General features: G+C 46.1%; 1 protein-coding gene across 7 annotated transcripts in view; it reads right to left on the bottom strand.

The window, feature by feature from the left end:
- The window catches only part of LOC137551098 (solute carrier family 49 member A3-like), a 214069-nt gene that overhangs the window by 39743 nt on the left and 161103 nt on the right, over positions 1–13223 (bottom strand). For 6 of the 7 annotated variants that reach the window (XM_068271317.1, XM_068271321.1, XM_068271323.1 and 3 more), the window contains 2 exons: positions 5970–6078; positions 3517–4040 (listed from right to left, as the gene is read on the bottom strand). In XM_068271317.1, the coding sequence (XP_068127418.1) occupies positions 3517–3702 (186 nt within the window). In that variant the 5' untranslated portion in view covers positions 3703–4040; positions 5970–6078. Of the gene's footprint in view, positions 1–3516; positions 4041–5969; positions 6079–10787; positions 10849–13223 lie in introns of those variants that run through there. The other variant, XM_068271322.1, reaches the window with a different exon arrangement.

Below are 13223 nucleotides of genomic sequence, written 5' to 3'. Positions count from 1 at the left end.
ACAAATACATGAACAGTCCATGAATCTAGCCTGCATATCTACACCTTTGACATACCACAGCAGATATAAAAATGGGAAAATGAAAATATATTACTGTATTATCCTTAACAGCATCAGCACCCCAATATATTCCTGACAGTTCGTTTTCACTCTTGGAACAAAAAAATAGTTTTCCTCATGCATTTTTCAATTACAAAAACCTCTGATTATGTGATTCTTCATCTTAAACTCTTTAGTTTGCATTCTCCAAATTTACTTCAAATGTCTATACATCTCTTTAAGCTGCGAACAGCATAGAAAAGTACTGGTCAGCCTCACAGCCAAATCCACAGCCATGTGATTTAAATGCTTTAAAGGTTGTTCTGTAAACCATAAAGGCTTACTAAGAAAAAACCAAAAACATGCATTTACATTATGAAAAGAAAATTCAGTTCCACTGATTAATTCCTGCACCATAAGCCTGTTGCAGAGCAATAAGAACAATTACAGCAACCATTAGCATTTAGGCCCCTTTCACACGGGGAAATGACAGGCAGCAAATACACTACCTGTCAGCTGCTTTCCTGCACCAGCCAGGCACTGGTTAGCGTTTGATACCAGCACAAGACTGGCAGCACCACCATGGAGTCAAATCTGAAGGTGGCCGGAGTCATGCTCAGACTTGGCATGTTGCGGTCCTTTGCCACCGGGTTATATAAATTCAGATGCATTTAAATTGCACCCGAATTGCACTGGGAAGGCATGCAATTCAACTTCCCATCCAAAAGAGTCCTTATGCTTGGTACACACCAGACTATTTCCCATCAGCAACAATAATACATTTGTCCCGTAGTACCCAAAGCGCATACATAGATGGGTCTAATCGATTATTTCTGACAGGTCCGATCTAACTTTGATTGATTTTGTATATAAGTAATCGGAAAATCGATTAGAAAAACAATGCACTAGGGCTGTACAGACATCTCCTATCACTGCACATCTGTTTCTATATATCTGTTTCAGTGAGAGGGTGATGAAAAGAAGAATGGGCCTGGGCATTGGTTGGTTTTGTTGCTAAAAATCCAGAGCAACAAATATTTATGTGACGTCAACACAAGACCAGTTCACAAGCTAAAGTTTAATTTTTATTTTTTTAATACACATTATCAAGCTTTCTAAAATGAATTGTTCTCCATGCAGGCTGGCATTGCCAGAACAGCTGGGCCTGCCAGGGTAAGGCATGACCAGCTCACATGTTCAATAAGATTAGAAGTACTATACAAGGGAAGAGCAGATTTTTTTCCCATCCTATATAATAGAACCCCTGCGTCTCTTCTGCATTCTCCTTTGTCCCTGTGTTTAGCCTACCGTGCATGTGGGTAAAGTTACTTCACACACATTTGGGGCTGAATTTATTTATTGATTTAATGTATTTGTTTTGTATTTACACAATACCGACATCTTCTGCATTTCTTTACAGTTTACAGGGTTTATAGTCATGTCACTACTAGCTGTCCCTAAAGGCCCATACTCACGGGGGACGGCCGTCGCCGCAACCGCGTGGCACGCGCGTGTTGCGGCGACAGTTCCCCCGTGTGTATGTTTCGCGCGCCCCGAACCGTCGCCCGTCGGAGCTGTCGCCAGGCGATTGACATGTTCAATCGCCGGCTACAGTCGTCGCCGCAACCTCGCCGGAACTGTCGCTAGCCCCGCATGTGTATGCGGGCTAGCGACAGCTACCCACACACACCACACGGAGCTTCCGGCGGGGGGGAGGAAACTCGGCGACAGCTTCCGCCGCATCGCTAATCCCTCTGCTGCCGTGTGGATGCAGAGGGATTTGGCGACGAGCTGTCGCCGAACTGCCGCCGAACTGTCGCGCACACGCTCCCGTGTGCGGCGACAGCTACAATTGTACCCCCGTGGGTACTTAGCTTAAAGCGGCCGTCGCCGCAACCGCGTGGCACGCGCGTGTTGCGGCGACAGTTCCCCCGTGTGTATGATGCACGCGCCCCGAACCGTCGCCCGTCGGAGCTGTCGCCAGGCGATTGACATGTTCAATCGCTGGCTACAGTCGTCGCCGCAACCTCGCCGGAGCTGTCGCTAGCCCCGCATGTGTATGCGGGCTAGCGACAGCTACCCACACACACCACACGGAGCTTCCGGCGGGGGGGAGGAAACTCGGCGACAGCTTCCGCCGCATCGCTAATCCCTCTGCTGCCGTGTGGATGCAGAGGGATTTGGCGACGAGCTGTCGCCGAACTGCCGCCGAACTGTCGCGCACACGCCCCCGTGTGCGGCGACAGCTACAATTGTACCCCCGTGGGTACTTAGCTTTGGCGACGAGCTGTCGCCGAACTGCCGCCGAACTGTCGCGCACACGCCCCCGTGTGCGGCGACAGCTACAATTGTACCCCCGTGGGTACTTAGCTTTAAGCTAAGTACCCACGGGGGTACAATTGTAGCTGTCGCCGCACACGGGAGCGTGTGCGCGACAGTTCGGCGGCAGTTCGGCGACAGCTCGTCGCCAAATCCCTCTGCATCCACACGGCAGCAGAGGGATTAGCGATGCGGCGGAAGCTGTCGCCGAGTTTCCTCCCCCCGCCGGAAGCTCCGTGTGGTGTGTGTGGGTAGCTGTCGCTAGCCCGCATACACATGCGGGGCTAGCGACAGCTCCGGCGAGGTTGCGGCGACGACTGTAGCCGGCGATTGAACATGTCAATCGCCTGGCGACAGCTCCGACGGGCGACGGTTCGGGGCGCGCGCATCATACACACGGGGGAACTGTCGCCGCAACACGCGCGTGCCACGCGGTTGCGGCGACGGCCGTCCCCCGTGAGTATGGGCCTTAAGGGGCTCACAATCTAGTCCCTACTATAGTTACATGTCTAGCACAGTGAGGTCAATTTTGGGTGAAGCCAATTACTGGTAACTTATGTGTATGTTTTGAGATGAGGGAGGAAGTTGGAGTGCCCAAAGAAAACATATAAGTTCAGTTCAGATAGTGTCCTAGCCCAAAATCAATCTGGGGAGCCAGCGCTGCAAAGTGAGAGTGCTGTTATGATACTGGTGTTGTAAATTTCAAAGGCTCCTGCTTTGTGCAACCAATTACTTCTATAGCAAGGTAAGAAGTTTCTGAACAATCAATGCCATATACTCGATAAAGTGCTGCGGAAGATGTCAGCACTATATAAATACAAAGTATTTGGTATTACAGAACAGTATTATCTATTTTGCCAAATACAAACTTTGGTATTACAGAACAGTATTATCTATTTTGCCATGGAGGCACTGTGCTTTATACATATAGTACACACACACAGCACAACCTGAAAGAATGTTTACTATTAACCCTTTCAATATACAGAGCCAAATTAAAGCATTGAGTTTTTCTCAAACACTGCCATTTTCCTGCCCATGTTTGCTGGATGACTTATGTTTTCAATCTCTTACAAGGAAGTCCCTGTTAATAGTAGAGACTAGAGAGCCTCTCCTTTGACATAAATACCGACAAGTGCCCCAGCATTACCCACTTACCATTGCATTGGAGCTGTTGATGAGACACACCACAGCCAGGAAGTACCACCGTCTCTTGTATAACTTGTACTGGCCGAGCTTCCTCAGATTCTGACATCTCTCAGAGTCGGGGTCCAAGTGTACACTCTCTGTGCTCTCATAGCTTTCTGCCTCAATCCGCCCCGGCTCTTCACTAATCTCAGCCATATCTATCAGGAGATTGCAGATCAGTGTCACAGTCTGCTCAGTGACAGTCCAGCACACACGGACCCTCCAACAAGCTGACTACTGTGCTGTATGTTGTTCAATAAGCAGAAAATAGAGCGTACTAATAATCATTATAAAAACACAAAAGGCAGCCTGTCTGTGTGATCAGTAGAAGCTCCTCCCCTGGTGAGTGTCAGCAGCCGGTACAGAGTAGGAAGAGGAAACTGAAATGCATGCATTCTTCTTGTGCAGCTACAGAGGCAGAGGGCTGAAATCTCTCCCGCATGAGTCCTGTCTCCTCAGCTGAGTGATAGAATGTTTGGGCGAGGAATGGAATCCTTTGGAAGAAACACAGATTGCTTTACTATGCTGTAACTTTATTAGCCCTTTAGTAGGAGAGAAAGAGAGAGAGTAATCTAGTTGGCAGCTGTCAATTACATAGCTGCTACATTTGAGTAATCACATGACCTCCTTGAAAGCGGTCGCTTCCTGACTAGCCATTCCATTGGAACAGTAAAAACTGTGATCAGGAAGGTCAGAACGCCTGCTCAGCACGGTTGTTTTATTGATAACTGCCAAGGATGAACAGGACAGAAAATCTGAATCATTGAGAAGTCCAGCAATTGCATTTTCCCAGTGTGTGGGAATAAGAAATAGTTATTTTCCTATTTCTTATTCCCACACACACATTTTGTAGCAAAATTCTGGAGTCATTCATTTAGGAGTCCTGGGGTGACTGATTCATATGGCCATCTAAAAAAAAAAAAAAAAAAAAACAGGATCCCAAATGTGCACCAGCATTGCCAACTCATCATTTTAAAACACCTTTTTTTCTCTCTCTCTCTCTCTCTCTCTCTTTAAAGAGTAACTGTTAGCCCCCAAATTGAAATATAAATCTCTATTGCAATGTGTTATTTAGTATTTAAGTGAGCCAAAAAGCCAATGCAGAACTTACAAATCAATCTAATTTTTTTACTATGTAATCTTTTCCCCCAGCTCCGGACGCAAAGCCGCATATCAGATACAGCTTAGCATGCAGAGCATGCCTATGTCTGGCCGACCCCCCTCTCCCCCCCAGGACCAGGTGCCAATATATTCTCCCCACCAAACAGCTGACTGCTCTGACACGGAGAGAGAGCGGGAGCACTTCCAGCGCCGCCACCGCAGAGCAGCCGCCGCCGAGTCACATGTGATTCTCTCACATGTGAGAGAGATGCACAGCGGCGGCTGCTCTGCGGTGGCGGCGCTGGAAGTGCTCCCGCTCTCTCTCTCTGTCAGAGCGGTCAGCTGTTTGGTGGGGAGAATATATTGGCACCTGGTCCTGGGGGGGAGAGGGGGGTTGGGCAGACATAGGCATGCTCTGCATGCTAAGCAGTATCTGATATGCGGCTTTGCGTCCGGAGCTGGGGGAAAAGATTACATAGTAAAAAAATTAGATTGATTTTTAAGTTCTGCATTGGCTTTTTGGCTCACTTAAAGAGACTCTGTAACATTAAAAAGATCCCCTGGGGGGTACTCACCTCGGGTGGGGGAAGCCTCCGGATCCTAATGAGGCTTCCCACGCCGTCCTCTGTCCCACGGGGGTCTCTCCGCAGCCCTCCGAACAGCCGGCGACTGTGCCGACTGTTAGTTTAATATTTACCTTTGCTGGCTCCAGCGGGGGGCGCTGTGGAGGCTTTCCGTTCCGAACTACACGGAAATACCCGATCTCAGTCGGGTCCGCTCTACTGCGCAGGCGCCGGAAACTTGCGCCTGCGCAGTAGAGCAGACCCGACGGCGATCGGGTATTTCCGTGTAGTTCGGAGCCGACAGCCGTCAGAGCGCCTGCGCTGGAGCCAGGAAGGTAAATAATGACGTCACCGCTGCCCGGACTCCACGGAGGGCTGCAGCGAGACCCCTGACGGATGGAGGACGGCGTGGGAAGCCTCATTAGGATCCGGAGGCTTCCCCCACCCGAGGTGAGTACCCCCCAGGGGATCTTTTTATGTTACAGATCCTCTTTAAATACTAAATAAAACATTGCAATAGAGATTTAAATTTCAATTTGGGGGCTAACAGTTACTCTTTAAAAGGGGACTTTTACTTTCCTGAGGCTTCCTCCACCCACCTGTCAGGTCTCCTGGAGTCCTCTGGGTCTCCGATCAATTTTTCAAACGATTTTTCATAGAAGTGAACGGAAAACCGATCGCAAAATCAATTAACTAATCTGTAGGTAATATCTGCATAATAAATATATAGCTAGACTGTTTGTTGGCTTAGTGGATTACCTTTATGTTTGCTTCTCCTTGCCTCTTGGGTGTTTGCTTCTTTTCAGTGGAACTCAGAAAGTTGCTGATAGGAGTATGTGTGAAGGCCACAGGGTCAGTACAGAGTACTCTGAATTACATGCATGAAAAAAACACGTTTATTCAGTTACTGCTCTTATGTCATGTGTTAAGAGTTTAAACACACAAGATAAAAGGCTGTATCAAGTGGATGTGATGTCACAAGTATATGCTTTCTAATGTGCAGGCGTGCATTTCAGCCAACAACCATAGAGTCATAGTCAAACTATTATAAGTTTTGAGATAAAAAAGATAGGTCATAAATAAACTAAACTGAATAAGTATCAAGGACTGTTTAAAGGATACCCGAGGTGGCATGATGAGATAGACATGGGTATGTACAGTGCCTAGCACACAAATAACTATGCGGTGTTCCTTTTTTTCTTTCTCTGCCTGAAAGAGTTAAATATCAGGTATGTAAGTGCTGACTCAGTTCTGACTCAGACAGGAAGTTACTACAGTATATAACTATAAAACACTTTACTAGCAGAAAATTGCTTCTAACAGCAGCAAAGAGAAAAAAAAGGGTCAATAGTTCATACATTTTAGCTCTGGCATACTTCAATGAATGTGTCATTGAGCAAAAACAATAAAACAGTTAACACTTAAAAAGTAGATTTAAACAAAATAAAACTGTGGAATATCTTAAAAAGTCACTCTTAGGAGAAGGAAGATAGATACAATTGATTATTTCATTTTCGCCACGGATGTCCTTTAAAAAGCATTTAGACACAATTATGAAGCAATACACAATGTGCACATGTCAAGAGGTACTTACGATTATGTTACTCACTACAAGGGGTAGTTGGCCTGCACAGTCATTAAATGTGTAAATGCTGTAATAATGTTGAGAAACACTACTCCAGAAGATCCACTACCACTCTCTGACCATAACCTACTTAGCTTCTCTCTCTCCTCCTCTTTTCCTACCACCCTGGCACAAGCACGCTCACATACTCGAAGAAACTATTGCAATCTAGACATTCAAACTGTCTCTGATGCCCTGGCATCTCTCCTCACACAATCTTTCACTGACCCAGACTCGTCTGCTATAAACTACAACCGCTCCATTACAAAAGTCATGGATGACTTCACCCCCCTCGTCAATGCCCGCCCTCACCGTGTCTGTCGCCAACCCTGGATGACCAAAACCACTAAACAGTTAAAAAGATGCTTTAGAGCAGCTGAACGGCGCTGGAGGAAAAGTAACACAAGTGAGGACTTCATCTTATATAAAATTGCCTTGAACAACTTCAGAAATGCACTCTCTGTGGCAAAAAAAAGTCCTATTTTTCTTCCCTAATATCCGCCCATTCACACAATCCAAAACGCTTGTTCAGCACCTTCAACTCCGTTCTCCATCCCCCTCCTCCTCCTCCTTCATCTTGCTTATCAGCTGAAGAATTTGCAACATACTTCACTGATAAAATTGACAAAATCAGAAGTGAATTCTCCATGCAGCCCTCAAATCACACCTCCACACCTCTCATTGACTGTTCTCTAACTGCCTTCTCTCCACTCTCTGAACACTCTCTTTCCTCTATAATTGCCAAAGATAATCTAACCACCTGTTCTTTGGATCCTATTCCCTCCCATTTCATTCCGCAGCTATCCTCATCTCTCTTGCCTGCACTAACAACTCTATTTAACCTGTCCCTCTACTGGCATCTTTCCGTCCCCACTCAAAAAAGCTGTTGTGACACCACTACTTAAAAAACCTTCTCTAGATCCTACCACACTTGCCAACTACTGCCCAGTGTCACTTCTCCCATTTGCATCCAAACTACTTGAACACCATATACATGCAGAATTAAGCCATTATGTATCTGCTAACTCCCTACTTGATCAGTTCCAGTCTGGCTTTCGCTCTAACCACTCCACGGAAACAGCCCTTACCAAAGTGGCCAATGACCTTCTTACAGCCAAATCCAAAGGTCAATTTTCCATACTCATCCTTCTTGACCTGTCATCAGCATTTGATACTGTCGACCACACCTTACTGCTACAAATACTTTCTAATGTCGGAATAAAGGGCCTTGCTCTCACATGGTTATCTTCCTACCTCTCTGGAAGGTCCTTCACAGTCTCCTACTCAGATCAGATCTCTTCTCCTCATGCTTTGTCTGTCGGGGTTCCCCAAGGCTCTGTCCTTGGTCCCCTCCTCTTTTCCATCTACATGCATGGTCTTGGTGATTTAATCAACTAATTCGGGTTTCAATACCACCTCTATGCAGACGATACACAACTGTACCTCTCTGCCCCAGACCTTAACTCTCCTTAAACGTGTTCCTGACGGCTTGTCTGCTATATCCTCCTTCATGTCCTCTCGCTTTCTAAAACTTAATATGAGTAAAACAGAACTAATAATTTTTCCACCGTCTCTGTCCACCTCCCTGCCTGAAGTTACAATAAATGTTAACACTCCCATAACTTCAGTTCCAAAAGCTCGGTGCTTGGGGGTGATATTCGACTCATCGCTCTCTTTTATTCCACATGTTCACTCCATAACCAGCTCCTGCAATCTCCAACTCAAAAACATATCTCGCATCCGTCCCTTTCTCACTCAAGACACAACTAAAATGTTAATACATGCTCTCATAATTTCTCGTCTGGACTACTGCAACGTACTACTTTGTGGACTACCGTCTAACAAACTGGCCCCGCTCCAGTCCTTACTGAACTCAGCTGCTCGTCTCATTCATCTTTCTTCTCGATCTTCCTCTGCCGACCCTCTTTGTCAAGCTCTTCACTGGCTGCAAATTAACCAGAGGATTCAGTTCAAACTCCTAACCCTAACCTACAAAGCTCTCCACAATCTCTTTCCCCGGTACATATCCTCACTAATCTCCAGATACAAACCCAATCGCAATCTCAGATCGGCACATGATCTTCTGTTGTCCTCCTCTAGAATCAACTCCTCACATTCACGTTTACAAGACTTCGCACGCGCTTCACCCCTCCTCTGGAATGCCCTCCCACAACACATCCGTCACTCGCCAACCTTTGTTACCTTTATATGCTCTCTAAAAACACACTTGTTCCGACTAGCATATGCTCTACCTTAGGCCACTTCCCTTTCTACTAAGACCAAATTGCACTCCTACTAGGTATCCTAAAACCCAAAGCCTCTATATATTTGCTGCATACTACCCCACCTCCTGTCCCTCGTCCCCCCCCATTCCCTTTAGATTGTAAGCTCGCAAGGGCAGGGCTCTCTCCCCCTTTTGTGTCTTGGTAACCATTATACATTTTATTCATCATGTTAATTTTATCACTGTCATTACCAATTCGATAATTTGTATTTTGTATCATTCTTTGTATTTTGTCACTAATTATGTATCTTGTATATTGGTGTACACCATTGTCTGTATTATTATGTACCCCATGTTTGTTTCTTACTTTGTACAGTGCCACGGAATATGTTGGCGCTTTATAAATCAATAATAATAATAATAATAATCTCTCCCGTAATATACCTTTACCATGGCTTGATTTGAGGCTAGAGCACAAAGGCACCAGTAGCAAAGGGGTGGGCTGTGGGTTGGCACACTCTGGCAGTAAAACTGCCAATCATGTAAACCACAGTGGTAACAGACCTGATCTGTGGCAGCCCTGCTTCTACGGGGCGAGTAGCGGATCACAGGATTGGGGTAGCACACAGGGGGGGGGGGAGGAGCACAGGACAGTGAGAGCATACAGGATGGGGTGGCTGAATAGGATGGGGTGGCTGAATGGGATGGGGGGGAGGGGGGGTTGATGAAAGTGTGCCTTGGGTGGTAAAATGTTAAATCTGTGCCTACAGTTCTAATAGGCAGAGGACATTCTAGATGATTTATCTGAAGAAGTTGCTCAGTAGGAGTGATGCAAATAGCATGTAATTAATCGTACTCTACTTTTCTTTTCGATATACTGTACCATAACTAGGATGTAAAGGATTGCAGAGACACCGCCGCGCGGTCTGGCAGCGGGGCGGCTGTCTCCGCGTTCAGACCGGCGGTTTCCGCACAGCAGCATGCGTCTGGTGTGTCTGAGTCCAGTAGTGCACACAGATGGAGAGCTGCGCGCGCTAGGAGGCAGGACCTTTATGCCAATAGGAGAGGGATCAGCTGATCAGGACTGTCAGCTGATCCCAGCGTAGGGAGTGATTGGCTGAGTGGGGCTGGGCGGCGCTGAGGAGCGCTGCACTATATATACTTCTTGCCTGTCAGTTGCTGGTTGTCTGCCGTTGCGAATACTTACGTGTGAGCACTCAGACCAGTCAGATCCCACAGTGTGTTAGAACCAGGAGGACCTGGGAATTCACACTGAGCCAGATTACTATTGTGTTATATGTTAGAACAGTTCCAGGGTGTTGAGACCACGGAACTCACACCCAAGCTTAGGAATATTGTGACATCACTGTGTTATACTTTAGACCAGTTCCAGGGTGTTGAGACCACGGACCTCACAAACAAGCTTAGGGATACTGTGTCATTGCTGAGTTATACTTTAGACCAGTTCCAGGGTGTTGTGACCAAGGAGCTCACACCCAAGCTTAGGGATACTGTATCATTGCTGTGTTATACCTTAGACCAGTTCCGGGGTGTTGTGACCAAGGACCTCACACCCAAGCTTAGGGACTCTGTGTCAATACTGTGTTATACTCTAGACTAGTTCCTGGGTGTCGAGATCAAGGAGCTCACATCCCAGTCTAGGACACTGTTATATTTATGTTATGACTATTTGCTCTGTCGACCTTTCTTTTGCTTTCTGATTCGGTACCTCTGCATATCTGTCCATCTGTTGCCGTACCCGGTTACCGAAGTCTTCTGTCTCTGTACCTCATCTGCTCGTGTGTTGCCGACCTGGCCTGCCCGACTATCCTAGCTGTCACTCTCCGAGTGTTCAGTTTATCAGTATTAGCAGTGACACCATTCCATCAGGTGTCAGCTGCAACCAGGACTCCCGCACCTCAGAGAGTCCAGCCTGTTAGCCAGGGCTGTGGAGTCGGTCCAAAAATCCACCGACTCCGACTCCTCAGTTTAGGATTCCACCGACTCCATGACTCCGACTCCTCTAATTTGCATATTACAATTTTGTTGATTAAAAGTATGTAACATGAAATTCGTCTCTTAACTGCCAACGCTTAGGAATTTTACAAGACAACTGAAGTGAGAAGGATATGTAGACTACTATATTTATTCCCTTTAGACTAAAACTAGTCCTTGGTAAGAGTACTTGTAAAAGGTACAAACCAGAACAAAGAACATCTATCAGGCCCTAGGCAATGTAAGTGTGGGTACATGTAAGAATGATGTGCAGGTACTCTGCAGGGGAAGGAGGAGATTGTAAACAGACAACACCTCTGTGTTCAATGTGCACAGCATTCTCAGTGGATTCCCTGCAGCTCTGTGGGGAGTGCATATGTAGAGTATAGTACTACTGTGTAACAAAGTAAACCTGAGGCAGATTAAATTAAAGTTTTATACATACCTGGGGCTTCCTCCAGCCGCCTTCAGGATAATCAGTCCCTCGTTGTCCTCCTCCACCACCTGGATCTTCTGCTATGAGTCCAGGTACTTGAGCCAGTCAGGCGTAGTGCGCATGCACACACTCCGCCGCCAGGAGCATACTACACCTGTGTAGCACTATTGCGCAGGTGCAGAACGTTCCTGGCTGTGGGAGCTGCATGCGGCTGGACAGCGCTGACTGGCTGAATTACCAGGACTCATAGCAGAAGATCCGGGTGGTGGAGGACAGCGAGGGACTGATTAGCCTGAAGGGGGCTGGAGGAAGCCCCAGGTATGTATAAAACTTTACTTTTCATCCGTCTCAGTTACCCTTTAATTTGTAGTCACCAAACCAAATTTTAATAACATATCAAATTATTTGATTTCATCAGCAAAGGGAGTGCATACATTTGCATAAATCAGCATCAATGCAGAATTATTTCCATCTCGTTGACCATCTCTATTAGTGACACAGCTACACATCAGGCTTTATTCTTACAGCATAGATGTTATTTAGTATATATAAGAGATTCCTGTGTACACATCATATATACAGTCACAATCAGATATGTATATCTGACCTTAAAAATACGAGGACTGCTTTATTGAAGCAGCACAAGTAACTAATTTTGATTGGTTTATTTCATTTTTGTGGACTAAGCACAGCTATTACTGTATATATACTGTATATATACATTATTTTTAATAAGTATTATCTGAGAAATAGAACATTTTATCATATTTTCTATTTTAATTACAGTTACAAATGCATTAGGAGTCGGAGTCGGAGCATTTTTTCCCGACTCCGACTCCAGGCACCCAAAATTGCCCGACTCCACGACTCCGACTCCACAGCCCTGCTGTTAGCAGCCAGTGGTCACTTCCTTTGGCTGCAGTACAGTTCACCATCTAATACTGTTATCCCTGGTTACCAGGTCCTCACTATCTAAGAGATAGTTTCTGCACTGCCCAGGGCCACCTGCCCCTCAGGTGGCTCTTGGCCGAGTCACTTATATCTCCCGCTCCTCGGGAGATAGCCTACAGTTCATCAATCACATTACTCATTAGGTGTCCAGAGGTTAGTTATACCTGTATTATTGGTGATTCTGCAGATCATCCATAATCAGGTATACATCTGTATTGTTGATGATTCTGTAGATCATCAACAATCAGATTCTCTCTGTGTGCTGACACCGATCGTTACAGAACGGCAGACCCGAAAAACAAAATGGACGCACTTAACAGCCGTCTTGATGCACTCACCACCTCGGTGGAAAATTTCATCAGGGTGCTGGACGGTCACCAGACCCAGATCACAGCATTGTCTGGGTCCATACATATCCTTCAGACGGCTGTAAACACAGTGCGATCTCCTCCAGTTACAGAGTTACGCATGTCTGTACCCGAAAGGTTTTCTAGTCATAGATCTTACTTTCAGAACTTTAAAAATCGAGTAATGTCGTATTTTGAACTGAGACCCAATTCATCAGGAACTGAGGCACAGAGAGTTACTTTTATTAAGACCCTTCTGGCAGGAGATTCTCAGACTTGGGCATATAGCCTGCAGGAAGGGCATGAGGCTTTAATGTCAGTTGAGGAATTTTTCAAGGCCATGGCCATAATTTATGATGATCCGGGTATTATTGGTGATTCTGCAGATCATCCATAATCAGGTATACATCTGTATTGTTGATGATTCTGCAGATCA

This window comes from Hyperolius riggenbachi, chromosome 1, assembly GCF_040937935.1.
Source record: "Hyperolius riggenbachi isolate aHypRig1 chromosome 1, aHypRig1.pri, whole genome shotgun sequence".
NCBI classification, from domain to species: domain Eukaryota; kingdom Metazoa; phylum Chordata; class Amphibia; order Anura; family Hyperoliidae; genus Hyperolius; species Hyperolius riggenbachi.
This window is presented reverse-complemented; position numbering and strand designations above follow the sequence as displayed.